The sequence below is a fragment of the Pholis gunnellus genome, assembly GCF_910591455.1.
Source record: "Pholis gunnellus genome assembly, chromosome: 1".
Taxonomy (NCBI): domain Eukaryota; kingdom Metazoa; phylum Chordata; class Actinopteri; order Perciformes; family Pholidae; genus Pholis; species Pholis gunnellus.
Window position 1 is genome coordinate 24,203,117 of NC_136528.1, and position 16,822 is coordinate 24,219,938.

General features: G+C 38.7%; 1 protein-coding gene across 1 annotated transcript in view; it reads right to left on the reverse strand.

Moving 5' to 3' along the window:
* gpc5a (glypican 5a) overlaps window positions 1–16,822 on the reverse strand; it is a gene marked incomplete at both ends in the record, with an annotated part of 108,538 nt that overhangs the window by 39,004 nt on the left and 52,712 nt on the right. The window contains 2 exons of the mRNA XM_079165562.1: window positions 67–229; window positions 14,165–14,285. Of these exons, the coding sequence (XP_079021688.1) occupies window positions 67–229; window positions 14,165–14,285 (284 nt within the window). The remainder of the gene's footprint in view (window positions 1–66; window positions 230–14,164; window positions 14,286–16,822) is intronic.

The window sequence follows — 16,822 nt, forward strand, 5'->3', positions numbered from 1 at the left end:
AATATAACAGCATGGGTTACAATTTATTCACATTGATCAATAAAATTACAAAAAGATGAGACTTACATTTGGAGACTCTGGAGACCTTCCTTTTTACCTCGCCACCACCTGAACCACCACAGCCGTCTTCATCATCACAGTCACCGCTGTAACGTCCCTCTGTGTCTCCACTTCCTGTTTCAATCTGGTCCAGTGACCCCAGTTTAGGAATGGACTTCCCTTGCAACAGCTAGTTGTGAAAAGAGAAAAAGACACATTTTTAGTTAATAACATATTCATATTTTTCAACAAAAGCAAACTAGTTTAAATTAGTAACCTTATATGTTATATGAATATTACATTCAATATTCACAAAGTGAACAAGGTCCTCTCATGGCAAAGATAGTGCAGAATATGCATTCAGAAAATGAAGAGAAAAAAGGGGAGGAAATGCAAAAGAATTGCTGATTATGCTGCTAATGAGCCACAGCCTAAGTAATTAAAAAACTATGAATCTACTGAATAACTGCACTGCAAAGGGCATATTTTAATACACACTTTTGCCTAGATATTTTTCCACATCCCATGCTTTCAATATTAAAACTAAATCTATAGTTAAATTCCCTTATTTGTTGTGTCATTAAAAAATATATAATAATAATAATAATAATAAGCCAAGACTTATGCTGAGTGCCACCACCTACACTTCTCGGCCGCAGTGGCCTGCAGGGCAGCTAAACTTTCTGCTGTGTTGCTGTGCCGCAGAATCTCAATCAAAGACTTTGCGAACTCGATACCAGGGGAAATGCATACGCTAATTGGCTCATTTAAATTCATGGTGCGTTATTGGAAACAAGAGGGAATGCTTTGTGTTGATCAGAAAGGTATTGTCTATGCTAATTAATTACTGTTGTGGTTCAGTGCAGTGGAGCAGAAGTGTCGGGGTTGCTGCCATGGCGAAGCTCGGACATATCGGTGCTGGTAATTAGCCTGTCTGAGTCTCAGCTCCTCAATGGTGACAGATTAGAAGATGGAGAATATTGAGAGTTTGGGCAATCTAAGCACTCCTTTTATGTGTGTAATTGGCATGATTTTCTTTCCATTTATGTCCGACCACACTTATAATACATTACATAGAATAATGAGTTTCTGTGGTGCCTGAGATTTATCCTGGTTTGACTGAATTTGAACGTTGCGCCAGGAGGTAGAGCACTGCTTGAGGGGCTCAGTGGGGTTCAAAGGCTGTCAACTCCGAGCACAAAAAAACAGCATCTTGCAATAGTTGCAGTAGACTGCACATGTGAAACAATATGCGACCTGAGATCCACTTATTTATAGTTTGCGGCGAGGTGAAAGGTTATATATTTGCATATATAAGCCTGTGTGTCGATGTATGAATGTGTGGGAGGGTAAAGGGATGTTTTCTTATACAGATTCTCATTCACTCACATGACCTTCAAGTCTCACGTTACAACTTTATTTAGTTCATAACTAGAAAATTATATTTATGAGGGGAATAACAAGAGAGTTAATAAATCTGAAATATATAAAAAAAATTGACTTTACCAGAAGAATATTTTCTGTTCTGTATAAATTGGTTTGTCACACACACACACACACACACACACACACACACACACACACACACACACACTTTGGAGGAACAGGAACCAAACAGACAAGGCAAACGATATTTGTTTTTCTTATTAGTAAAAAAATACAACACGGAAACAAAACAACAATGAATTGATGCCACTAACGAGCATTGTCTGTGTAGCCAAAGCCTCGTACAGCTTATTTCTCTGTGCGGTAGATCTCTATTGACACACAAAAACTATTTAAGAACACATCAGTGAGCACTGATACACTGAGGAACATGTTCCTTTATTCCGATGAATACGGACACTGTAATACATTTTGTGTCGATCCCACATACACCACCCTGCTGCCTTATTCACTCCTTTAGGAGTAACATTTGCGGGAAAAAAAAGTATTATCATTACCAGCAATGTGTTGTTCTTGTTCTTGTCCATTAGACAATAAAATGATTCAAAACAAAGCACTATATTAAAAAAATGATATTTTGGTTTGTGTGATCACTGGCCGTTGATATGATTTACATGAAACAATAGTTATTCATTATTTAAGCCTCTATAACGATATTTCACGGCAAACACATTTTCAAAAAGCTGGGGAAACATTTGTTGCGTTCGAACAAGTCTGTCAATCACCAGGCTACTTGATTCTTTTACTCTTGAGCGCCAGGGGAGTAACAGCTCTGTGTTTGATTGTATTGAACAGCTGTACTGCTCTTTCTGATGCACAATGAACTGTGCTATTGGCCTCACTTCTGTGAATGACATGGGGCTATGTCTAACACTGCATGTGAGACAGGACCTCTGATTTCGTTCAATGCATCTCCAGATGAGAAACTGCTCTGAGTAGGCACCCTGGGGCAGGCCTCTGGCTGTTACTGCAGCGTGTGAAGAGTTAATGACCACCAAATACCAGTTACTCTTTTCAAAAACAAAACTGCTTACAAGCATATAACAATGCTGTGCACTTAGAAGGAATTTTCTGAACAATGAGATCCCCTGCTTGGCCATTTCCCTTTTAAATTGCTGCACCAATTAAGAGCGAACACCACAAGAGATAATGACGAACAACACATTTCCTGCAGTACACAAGATAATGGTTTCAGCTAGATGTTGAAATTTAATGAAAATGTCATCCGTGTGGGCGTGCATGTAAGAGAGAACACAGCATGAGCTCTCTATTCAGTTACACAAACCTCCATTTACTGTACAACTAATTCTTAAATAGTTGTAATTATCAATCTGAGCTAAGAGGATAACCTGACCGTTATTTGACACAGGCTATTACAGGAAATATATCTTTATATCTTATTATCTGCATTTACCCTGTTTTATTATTAGATAAACATAAGTTCCCCTTTTCTGTATGCTCTTTACTGTAATTCAATTATTACAGTTTAAGCATGTGGTTCTCAACTTCTTTGAGTCTAAATTATCCCAGTGGTGATCCACCTCACAATTTTGTAAAATGTTACAAGTTAATTAATTGCACCAGCTAATAACCATGACAACCACTACGCTGGCAGGAAACACAATCTGGAAAAAATCTGCCGTTAATAACAATGAGGATAAACAAGCGATGAATACGGGAGGAGTGGAAATTAGGAAACAGATGAGACACCAAACTATATTAGCAAACAGTAAACATACAGCCCAGGCTACAGGCCCAGACAATAAAAATAAATGTGTTCGATGGAGTTTTATTGTGACCAGTCTGTCTGTCTCTGTCTTCTTGTTACTCGCTCACACAAAACAGTGTATTCCACTATCACATCACTAATCAAGAACAAAATAAAACAAAGATGAATGTGGTTGAAACTTTCTCCACTGCAAACTAACATGATTTATTAAGCCTATAATATACAGTTGACGTGTTTCTTTTGGAAATGGCTCTTTTGATTGATAAATGCTCTTGAGGCCATGTTTGGTAACTTCACCAATAACATTTACATAAATTTGGTATGAACCAAAATATCTCAACAACTATCTGATGGATTGTCATTAAATGTGGTGCAATTATCCATGGTGCCCTGGGGATGAGTCCTATTGACTGTGGCAAACCCCAGACCTTTCCTCTACCGTCATCATCATGTCAAAATGTCACTTTCTCCAGTACTTAAGTTTATGATCAAATACCTGAATAACATTCCCATCAGCCTCAGCTGTATTTGGGGTTTAGTGCTAATTAGTAAATGCTACTATGCTAACACAATAAACTTAGATGATGAATACCTGCTAAACATCAGCATGTAAACATCATCTTTGTGAGGACATTAGCATCTCAAAGCACTACTGTGCCTAGGTGCAGCCTCACAGAGCTGCTAGAGCGATCACACACTAGAAAGTTCCCCATTGCTTCTTTTTGACAGATATATCTAGCTATAGTTACATGCATTCTTGTCTTCCCTGGCTTGGGTTACCTCAGATACCCACCCTGGCCAGCTGAGATATTTAATAAATTTCATATTTACCACTGTACCCATCACAAACTTCTTCATAATACGAGCTGCTTTTTCATGAAATCACAACAAAGACTGTGAGGTGTCTCAAAAGATGCAGGATGGTAGCTGGGACTTGGCTTAACTCTCATCACTGCACCATAGACAGCATATTCTGACAGGCTGCATCACAGTGTATGCTTTAGCGGGTTTGACTGCACAGCACTGGAACCTGCAGCACAACAATGTTACGCCAGCATCAAGAAATTTACTGGCACAGACCTGCTACAAATCCATGATATCTTCATTACCCGCTACATAAGGAAAACCCAAAGCGTCATCAAGGACACCAGTCATCCAGCCCACACACTATTTTAACTCCTGCCATCTGGAAAATGCTACTGGAACATTAAATCCCGCACCACCCATTTCAGAGACAGTTTCTTCACACAGGTAGACAGAATAATGAATAGTACCTCCACAAACACACACAAACACACACACACACACACACACACACACACACACACACACACACACACACACACACACACACACACACACACACACACACACACACACACACACACACACACACACACACACACACACACACACACACACACACAACAAATATGCACATACACAGACACTAAAGCTGTGCATATGATGTGCATAGTGCTTTTTATTGTGCGTTTTCCCTGGTACCACATTATTCTACTATCCATCGTGTTTTTTATTTATTTTCCAAGGTTGAGAATGCCACAGTGCAAAAATGTTATTTATTTATTAACACAGATAAACTTAATATTGGCATCTGCCTCTGGAATAAACTAAATCCAGCAGATAAATGTAAAATATAAGAGTAATTGAACTCTACATCATTTTTTTTAAAGTACTTGTCCAACCTCTATATAGAAGCATTCAAAATAATAAACCACGCCATTGTTCTAGCATTTCTAAAACAATATCATGCACTAGAGAAAACAAGTCTCCTTTACTGCAGTCTAATGCTTACCATGCTATTTCAGCTGTCAACTTCAATTTGTGACCTCAAGCCATTAAGGTATGTACACTAGCTGGGTCTACAGTAATGGAACAAGGTGATGGCCATGTTACTCTGCATCTTGTAAAAGTAAGGGCATTATCACCATGTATCACACAACTATTTTCCACGCAGATGAAGGTAGCTCCAAAAAAACTGCAAAGAATTCAAAGTTTCAAAGATTGATTGTCCGTCAGTAATGTAATATATTTATAGTTTATCAAAATGTACAGAGCAAAGTATGTATAGGGTACATATCCTAAAGAGGTGCCGGGTGTCATGTGGCAAAATGAATCACACCTTCAGAGATAGATGAATAAAGCTGTGTGCGGATTGTTAAGCTCATCAGTATTCTCTTTGAACACACTCTACTATCTCTAAATAGAGGGTGGAGTAGAGATCTTACAATGATCATATTTGCCAGGCAGAGGAGAAAAATGTCAGGACGTGAGTCGGCTCCCATGACACACACTGTCATTTTTCGTCTACCTCACTGCAGCAGCAGCAACACTGACAGGGTGTTGATCCAGACCCAGTACAGCAGCAGCAAAGTAGATCAGTGAGTGAGAGTCAGGACACAATATACAGTAATGATGATAGTCAGTACCTCCAAGTCTGAGGCCATGGTTCTCTGCCGGATTGCACCTTCCAGGTTGGAGGTGAGTCACTGCCCCGAGCGAGGGATTTAAGAGAATCTCTGGGTCCTTTTCAGGCTGTTCGGTGCAACGTCAGCGGTGATATGGGCGTTGTACCGTTTTGGTGAAGAGGGAGCTGAGACGGGAGGCAAAGCTCTCGATTTACCAGTACATCTACGTTCAGCCCACTCACCTATGGCCATGAGCTTTGGGTAGTGCCCAAAAGAATGAGATTGTGAATACAAGCTGCCAAAATGAGCTTCCTGCATCGGGTGGCTGGGCTCAGCCTTAGAGATAGGGTGAGGAGCTCAGATATCCGAAAGGAAAGGAGCGGGAAAACGTTGCGAGGGAGAGGGACGTCTGAAATTCCAAGCTGCCTGATGACCGAGCCCCGGATATGGATGGATGGGTGGAGGGATGGATGGATGGATAGATGGATGGATAGCAATGTGAATTTTAGAATAATATACTGTAATTCAAATTAACCATCGGATCCTATTTTCAGAAATCAAAACAGAAGGGATCCTACTAGCATCTAAAGCCTGATATAGCTCATTCCTCATGTAGAAGAAAATGTTATATCTTCAAGTTGTATTAACTGTATTGTTTTATATTGCCTGTGTAGTCCAGCCAGTTCTGTCTTTCTCATTAACCGCTGTGTAGACGGAGACTATTTTACATTAACAAACCTCTGTTAGTGAAACCTTTTGGTGTAGTGTGAAGGAAGCCCAGACCAGAGGTCACACCTCAATTTGTCAAAAGCCTTTCCATTTCTTAAACAGACCTGTATTGAGCCTATGCAAATCCACTTCTACAGACTTGCGAGTTGAGTTCCCAGACCCAACTCGCTCCCTGGACTGAAGAAGAATACATATCTTGGGTACAGATACTTTCAATCTCCTTGTCCCTCCTGAGAAGCTTAGCCCAACCCACACCTTTTGTTTAACTGTTATTTCCTGTAACCCTGTATATAATCATGGCCAGAACTCACTCTGGTCAGAGAGAATTCTACAGCTTTGTTGTGAACTTCTGTCTCCACTGCGCAGTTAATAAAACTCATCTGAACCAGCCACAGAATTAGACCTGAAAGAAATTTTTCTTCAACACTCTTCAAACACATTGATGAGCTATAACTTTGGACTCTGTGACATGTTCTTTCATTGCAAAGAACATGGGCAATGCAATACTTGCTAAAGCACCAAATGTGTATTAATCTGTGGTTGAAAATAAACAAATAAATGTTTTACTCCTGTTCTAAAAAACTACAGGGCCCTGCTAATAAGGGTATTGCTTGGCTTTAAAAATAAATAATGAAAAAAATATGTCTTCAAAAGAAACAAGTGGAGTTGGGGCTGAGAGTCATGAACAAGGTAGTGAAGTTAGAAAGTAATTACAGCCTTGTCCTTTAACCATGTCTCTGAACTATAACCAAGTGTTTTCAATAATCTAAACTCAACCATATCTCAGCCATGCTTTGGGTGTTTTGGGCGGATACAGTAGGGAAAAAAAACATAACAGTGAGCATTTAAATACACCGAAATATCCAACAGTGAACAAAGTGGAAACATTCCTATTTTCACTAAATGTTTGTTTGGTGATATTTTAGAACATCTTCCTGTGAACATTAGGCAAATGTGTTTAAATTGTCAGACATTTACATCAACTTATCAGACGGTTGGTCTGATAGGTTGATGTAAATTGCATCACTAGGCGAAAATAACTACATATGAACGCAATTCTTAAGAGAAAAGGTTCTTAAAACATGTATTATTCAAATGTGATTTTGTAATATTTAGCAATACTGTTAAACTTGAATGCTGCAACTTATAACTAATTACACAGAGGATTCTGCTGCTGTTGCTCAAACTGGAATTTAATCATGAATAAGCACATGCAATTATTTAAGATAGAGTTGTTATCTACAGATAGTCAGTGTAGCTGGATTTGGACGTGTTTTTATTTTCTCTGCTTACCTGTATAATGAATGACACAATGTGTGGGTTAAAAAACAAATTAGTATGCTGCAGGTTTTGAGATTTGTCTCCAATTAAGACTTGCGTCATATCAGACTTTACAGACTCTTTGCTAGATACCAACATGATTTAATCGAACAATGTAAGTCATGCTCCGCCCCTGTGGTGTGTTAAATATTAAATCATTTTTAAGAGAATAGGATGTTGTTTATAATCAAGACTGTCTACTCATTATCCGGACTTCTATAACAGCCAAATGTTATGATGCGGTATGCTCATTCAGAGCGCGGAACATAAAATGTGAATACATTCTCAGTGTTAATCCTTTGGACTAAGAGGAGAGGGGGCATGAATAATTCACAAACAAAACTGCTGGTCAACCACCACATCAATGACTGGTAAATAATTCAGCCCGCAGACGGGGTGAGGAGCTGCTTGCTCCTGATTTTGATTGAGAGACACAGGGACAGGGCCTACTTCTAGATTCTTAATGGGTTTTACCACATCAAGAGGAGAGGACAGGCAAGAAGGAGAGGAGCCAACAAATAATTCATAGGAAAGAGCTGCTGATGAGCAAGATGATGAAATCTAGAGTTTGTACACTTAGATTGCACGACGAATTTGTCAATAGCTGCATTGGTGTTTTGTGTTTTCCCGCAGCCTCGGCTGTGGAATAGCAATGATACATTTCCATTTGATTCTCGGGAAACTGTGAGCAGTTTTTTCACTTCAGTTGGTCAAGGTCAGGGGCGAATAAATATAAATAGTAAAGAACATTTCTGATATGAAAAACATTAATATCAACGTTTGCATGGACAAATCACTCTTATCCTAATAAAATGCCGAGCGGCGCCTTTAAAGGATACAGAATTTCACGTTTTGCCTTCATCCATATAATATTTCAGACTAGACTTTCTCTCCAGCCTTTTTAACAGGCAAACTGCCATTCATGCACACATGCACATGTACTTTAAGGTAAGTTGCATCTTATTAACAAGGTGCACCAGTACTTTAGTGATTTATAGAAGTAATATACTGTGTGGTGTATACCCGACATTCACACAGGCACTCATGTGCACAATTGAATGAGTGTGTGCACTGGTAAAGGTAATTGATGTGTTCGCCGAGCTGCCATTAACCACCCACACGCACCTCTATGCTTCCTCCCTTTGCATTCAGTATTCAAAAAGAAAAAATCCAATAAATTAAAATGTCGAATCATCACCATTTTACACCAGCTGCATCTTACATCTGAACATGATCAACATATCTCCCTAAAGCCCCAGTTTCCATCATAAACAGCCACATTGTCATTAAATTACATGATAACCACTTCCTGTCATGTATTCTGTTCAGCTTGCTGTGTGCCTCAAAACATGTCTGAAAAACACTTTGAAGACGGCAGGGGAATAAAATCTGAGGGTTGAAAATGGATGTTAAATGACACTTGTGATGCACTTCAGAAATATTTGTAAATCAAATCCCAATGAGACGACAATGCAAATAGACTCAAGGACTGTGAACACACAAGCTGTTGAATAAATAGTACCAGATGTATTGTATAGAAGTCTGCAAGTCTTAGACACAGCATCGCTTGTAAGATTTCACCTTCCTCTATGTCAACTAATGATAATAAAATAGATGTATTTGTTATACTTTTTGTGAATCTAAAGCACAATACAGTATACTTCAGAGACTACAGGGACCATGTTGATTAATTAGCTCTCTTAAAAGCTGCTTCAGAAAGCCTGTCCTCAACCACATGAGTGTACTTAAGGCAGCAGGGTTTCTTTGTATAAGGCAGCCTGCCTGATGAGGTGTTTTTATTTAAAAAAAATAATAATCCATATTAATAAGCCCTTATATATATATATATATATATACACATTATATACCCACACGATATATATCACAAAGCTCAGCTATAATAATTAGAAATAGTTTACGCAAATACAACTTTACAATAGAAATAATATTTTACAAACAGAAAAAACAATCCTGGTTTCCCAGGAGGGGTCAGCGTTGGTGGGGGCATGTTGTTTAAGGCACAGATGAGTCAGTGAAATGTAATCCAGGAAGTCCAGTTTTAGCAACAGAGTTGTTGATTAAAGGCGTATCAGATGACAAAACACTGAACAGCCTTTTTGAATACGCACAGAGACCATTTTACGGTTCTGAAAGTCATCACTGTGGCAATTTTTGTATCTATTGAATCTGCTCTTGCATGTATTTCACTGGCCATCGCAGTACCTAACCAGATGCGTCCAATGAGACAAAAGTTGAACATTTTGTCTTTAGCTGGACGACCCTACATTGTTTTACCGAAGCCCTCTGTGTTGCCAACCTTGCTTTGCCAATCGACTGGCTACATTCAGATGAATGAGAAAGCTGTGTTTTTTCATGCAGGGCTCAAGTCCATCTGTATGTGACTTTATTCTATTTTTTATCAAAATTCAACCAATCTGTTAGTGTCCATATGTTGTGAACCTTTTATCAAATATCTACAATATCTCATATCTGATATGAGGCTTAGACATAACACAACAAAGCACTTCTGTTTGAGAATCACTTTGACCCAGGGATGGAGTGTAATTTGGCTTGAGTGTACTCGAGATATTGCAACAATTAATTATAGGTTGTTTGCATCTTGACTTCCCATAAAACTCTAAAACCGCGTAATAGCTTACAGCGATGAACAGCTCATTGAACACAAGATCTGGATGGTTTTCATCATGACTAAAACAGACAAGGTTCACTATTTACCTAGCAGAACAGGCAGTGTGTCTTTATTTATATTTTGTCTGCATGTGCTGGAGGCAGTGCTGGCACAGAACATGAGGATTTGGCAAACAGCACTTGTGCAAAAGGGCAAGTGTTGAATTCAACACAAGTAGATTTTGACAACAAACATCTAACTTTTGAGGGCTCTCAATTTTACAAGAAATGCTTTTTCAACACTACTGAAGGCAGCCGTCACACCTCAGCCGATCAGTTATAAACAAGGTTTTAAATTAGCCACATTCAGATTAAACAAGCAAATTAAACAGAAAAGATTAGCAGGAAAATCTAGAAGCTGGAGTAAAATTGTGATCTGTTGTCAGTGCCTCCAAATCATGTCTAAAATTGTTGAAGATGGATTTGGTGCCTGAAAGGTCTCTTATGAATCTCTCATTCAGAAATGAGTGCACTAAATACAGCTTTAACAATGACTGGATGAAATTTACAGAGTAACAAACACTAATCTCCGAGTGTTTCAATATATATATATAGAACGTTTTTGGAGATTCTTGCTTTATTCTTACACCTCACATGAACTTATTGAAAGACCATCATTTTAACATCTAAAAACTAGACTCCTGTGTTGCATTTGTGTTGTCTTTAATTAACAGAAACGTTTTTAATTCCCTGAGAGTATTCATTTCATACTTTATATTTATATTCTGAGGGACTAATTAGCACTTTCTTTTGTTTGTTATTACTTAGGTGGGGGATTGTTGGAGCTGTGGTTAATATACTTGTAATGCCTTTGCTGAAGTGTCAAACATGGGTGAGAGCTTTGTTTTTGTCAACACTCAACTCGTCAAATATGGCAGCTTGGTCTGTGGCCCTAAGCTTCAAACTATGACGTACGTATCCCTCTAGCATCAGTTTTGCACGGGTCATCTTTGCATCTGTCAGTTCCCGCTCGTTAGAAGAAAAAAACTACTTATGTTAAAATATGGACATTTGTCACATTTAGTACATTACGTATGCAACTTAAGTTAAGTACGTCATGTAACTTTGGTTACGTAGGTTACAACTCAACGTTGATTTTTGGTTTCACAGAGGGCATGAACAGTGGTCACCTAGGTGTGTTTTTGGACCCAACCATCCCTCCTCCTCCTCCTCCCTACCTCACCGGACTTCCTCCTTTACTACCACCATAACTATGGCCACGTAGAGCATCATAGTTTGAAGCGTAGGAACACCAATCAAGCTGCCATATTTGACACCTTGGGAGCGAGAACAGGCTGTTGGTGTTGTTGAGCTCTATGAATCATCATGCTGGTCGGAAATGTCAGTGATTTTATACAGCTGCCTTGACAATTTATGACGCTATCAATCATATGTAGCTGGATAATTGTTAGGATGCTAATGAGAGTATTTAGAAGATAGCTAAATTTGTTAATGTGTGAATATATTTCACTACTGTTTAAATTTCACGAGCCCCCAGGTCTAAACAAAACTAAGAGTCTACCACCTGTTCCCTATGGTTTAGCGTGCTATTTGCTAAGCACTATGTGCAGCTGAGGCTGATGGAAATGTTGTTAGTTTTGCAGGTATTTGGTCATATTGGACCGATACAAATTTTGACGAATGATGGCATTAAATGAAAAATCAGGGGACCAATGTTAGTCCAATTTATCCTGAGAGGGATGTGAATGTGTATACCACATTTCATTGCAATCCATCCAATACTAATCTCATTGTGGCACCAGAGGAAAAGTCAGGGGATCAACCAAAGTCATCAGGATAAATCATTTGGGAACCATAAATGCCTTTACAAAATGTGTTTATTTTTGTTTTGTTCTCACTTCATATGTGTTGGATGGAATGTCAGGGTTCAAAATCTAATGTCTGTGTAAAATGTCATGGCAATCCATAGCTGTGAATCAAAGTGGTCGACCAACCAACCAGCTGATGCTACACGAGTCTCAAAAAGTATGTAAAAAATATGAATCTGACAATGTCTTTTAATAATAAACATTAATTTGTTTTCAGACCAAGTTATTGGGAGGTGGGATCATGACAGAAAACACATCATACAACAGAAAGAAAGACAACACGTTGTAAATCAGCTCTGGTTGAAACTCTGTTGAGGTTGCGTTATCATTTAATTCCATGTTGCCTTTGCTGAACAAATCTTTTATATGTATTTACATTGGCAGATTTTTTGAGGACAATTGGCAGACAGTAAGTCAATGTAAGGTGTTTGATTTTTATTACATTCATACCAAACTTTTCTTTTTATTCATCTATTAATAAACTACCTTTATTTTATTTCCAAGTAAACTTGGAAGAAATGTTCCTGGAAGAGGCAGTCACAACCTTTTGAAAGAAACCGTGCATCTACTCTGTCACCATCTTTGAATTGTTAAAGAGACTTCTTCAAAAATCCAAGAGATTTCAAAGACAACTGTGAAGGGGCTGAAAACCGAACATTATTTCAAAACTGAAGCAAAAAAACACAACTTCGATATACTGTGAGTACTCCAACACACTGATTATTGAGTGAGCTGTGAATCTGAAGATCAAATGTCACACTGTGAGCGTTGAGCTACATACAAGTGTTGTGCCCAAGTGTCATGTTTTTATCGCTGCTTGTGACGGCACAAACGTGTTCAAACAAAGCAACAGTTTTAAAACAAAGCAACAGACGACTGAGTATGTACAGTCACTGAAGGACTTGCTCTCAGAAGATAATAAATGATTACATAAGCTCTGCTGATCTGACAATCGTGATCTGTTTCATTGTAACAGTAAATCATGTGCAGCAGATAAACACTTTCTTAGCTTTCTAAGCTTAAAAGCATAAAACAGTCTTTCTCCTTTAGGTTCAAATTCACAAAACCACAAGGACGTACGCAAAGAAGCACATTTAAGACGCAGCTGGCAAAAAAAAAACACACACAGAGAGAAAGACATGTACACAGTGAATGTCAACGAGGCAGATCAGGTGCTCTCAAATGGTTATGATATAGATTTATGTGTTCTGACATCCCACAGATGGTGTGAATTAGTCAGGGAGGGGGTGCCAGCATCAGGTCAAGAGAGATGACCTGGCCTTCAGCCTGCCACTTGGGAAACCAAAGCAACAGACATGTGAAGCTGCTGCCACAGTGCAACAACCCAGACGCTGCTACAGCAGCTGTTTTTGAAGCTGCAGAAGAGAAAGTGCTCCAGTAAACTGCCCTAATCTCATCATACTGAGGGATAAACAGCACTGAAAGGAGCCACAGCAGCACAAACGTGCAGGCCGGGTGATAGAAAAGCTACATTGATTTTGACAAAGAGCAGAAAAAGAATTTTGTAAATACGAAGACACGCAAACCAGACAAAATGAGTTTCTAACTGTGTAAAGATTGATTTTTTTTTTCATTGCCTGGAGATGGTTTTGCATTTGAGACTAGTTTTCTATTAGCCGGTACTTACTGGTAATATGAAAGATGATATGATTATTCAAAGGTCATGAATAAGAGGCTACAGCTTTGTGAGCAGTTGTTTCTTTTCTGTGTACCTTGAAAAACAAGCCAGAATTTAACGAGAGATACTTAATGTTCCATAAACTCACAAAGACTCACAGAGAATTAGCATATTCCCTGAGGAGGCAGATACCATATGTTTGATAGAATGAGGGATGGAATTATAGACTTAAAGTGGAGTGAGAGCTACAAAAAAAGAGAAAGATTTCCTATAGTGTAGATACAGTACATATTTAGAGACAACAAGAGGGACTCACCTGATTGACGTGCTTCAGTTTGTCAATGATCTGATTTATTACAGGGTCTGCTCCCTTCACTTTGACTTCAGGGTTGGCAATCTGAGCCTTGATCCCGTTGCCGACAACACGCAGAGTGTAGCTGTGAGCAAAGTACAAAAGACAGAGTCAGTATTTCCATACATCTATCAGTCAGGTTAAAGCATAACATTTGAAATGCCAGTGGTGGAAAGTAATGAAGCACATTTACGAAAGATTATTTTATTATATACTTCTACTCCACAACATTACTCACTACATGTATTTGACAGGAGTAGGTACCAGTTACTTTTCACATTAAGACACACATGATGAGCTAATGAAACACCATTCTTTGTTAATTTACTTTAGTAGTGTTTAATGAGCTACATATAAGTGTTGTGTCCAACTGTCATTTTTCATCGCTGCTTGTGACGGCACAAACGTGTTCAAACAAAGCAACAGTTTTAAAACAAAGCAACAGACGACTGAAAATGATGAGCTAATGAAACACCATGCGTTGTTAAAGATTAAACCAGTGGCTACAAAGGATTTGTCTTGTGATTTGTTAGCAGTTCCAGCTAAGAAACATTTCACCTCTAACGTCTCAGGTGGTTTAATTTCAAAGCTCAGGGCCCGAAATGGCAACACTTTTCAATATTTCACAAAAGGGTAAAGATTAGAGAAAAGTACAGAAAATGTAGATAGATTTGTGTGGCAGAACTTTGACTTTTCTACTTTGCTCTCCCATTAATCATCTCACGACTCCGTCATCTATGTTGAAACCACCGGCTAAACTAAACTGCCCAACTGTATATAAACGAGTTCAAACTAGTTCCAGCTACACAAGATAAATGCTGCTCACACCAATGCAACAGTAAAAGCATTAATTTACTTTAGTAGTATTTTAAAAGCCAGGTTTTTGCTTGAGGTGTAATTTTTACATTGTAGGATTGGTACTTTTACTTTTAAGGTACTTATATATTCCCTCCACCACTGCGAAATACACCGGCAATGTGTTTGAAAAGCAAACTCGGCACTGAATAAAGTCTAATCCTTTGTCTCTTCTTCTCTTGTGGGGCAATACTAAAATATGATCGATATTTTGAACTCACACAAAGGTGTTGACATTCATATGTGGGCTCTCCCTGCGGTTAAAGTAGGATTTGTGATGTGGGGGAAACATGAGCAGCCGTGTGTCTCTGCTGCAGTGCTGCACATTACATGTATGGTTTTATAAAAAACAATATATCAAGCTCTTGATGCTCTCTCCTAGAAATTAAACTAGTAACCACACTGTGAGTACAGGATACTTAACTATTAATTTATGATCTGTGCTTTAACGTTTCAATATGCGGCATTAATCCTTGTTCTAAAGCAGTTCATTGGTGTTATAGCTTCGTAATAGGCTTCAGTTCACCTCAAGGACTCCTCACTCTTTAGTTTGAATACAGTTTGTCAGCTGCAATGACTTTGACCATGGCAGCCGGTGACTGAGCACAATTCAATCACATCTCAATCTCCAGCATATCGCTTAATCAAACTAGTAGATCAAGGTAAAGTCACTCATTGCAGAAATCCCTGTGTGTGTGCGTGTGTGTGTGTGTGTGTGTGTGTGTATGTAGGTGTGTGTGTGTGTGTATGTGTGTGGGTGTGTGTGCGCGTGTATGGAGGGTAGAAAGGTCTACGGAAGACAGGACATGTGCGCATGTGATTATTTACTAAAAGTCTCATGTGTGTGTATTTAGGCTATATGTGTCTGTGTACGACTCAGCCATGCAGATGCATTGCGTGTGCTGTAATATGGAGTTATTGGAAATGGTTGGATCACACGAGTCGGAAAACAAACATTCGCAGACACCACTGGAATATAATTCTACAAATGTAACACTATTCACTACCGAGCCTGTTTGTTACCGGTACCAACCACATTATCTTCACTTCACCGGCCTCTCCTCTGCTGTGTGTGGAGAGACACTTTGCCAACGATCCGCAAACATTTAAAATAATCATACATACTCATGTCCTCCGTGTCCCTTTCTATTCCCATAGAGTGTCCGATGGAGCAGACAACCGAGGTGTTAGCCTAACGTCTCTTTGAATTTAAATATCTGGATTAGAGAATTAACATTAAAACATTAAAAAACAATCAGTGGCTTAAATGACTTGTGGGTGATTTTGTAGCGACTAACACAAATTGTTGAGTGCTCGTCAAGCAATACAAGGTCAGAAAGGGAAAGAAAAAGTATGAATAAATAAAGTGCAGGAAGCCTGGGTGTCTAATTTATTTAAAAGAAAAGGTTGGTGGCAGAATTCAAAACTACTCAAGATGTCTAGGTCCTTCAGATGTCATTTTGATGTTAATTTCCTGCAAATTGGAACTCCTAAATGTGATTAGTTTTGGAAATGTACAGCTGCCACTCAGTGTCCCTTTTTATTTTTTATCAGCAGTTAGACTGTTAGACACTATTTTTCTTATTAGGCTCTCTCTTCTCTTTTTTGTGTGGCCTTTGTCCTCTCAGTCTCTGATGTGGCTGCTACCTTTCTTCTGGCAGCTGTGTCAAATGAAATATTAAAGTGAACATTTCAAATTTGTCTACAACAGCCCTTTGGTAATTTAGAGAGCAGATGCAAATGGCCAAATTTGTATTTTTAGAATGC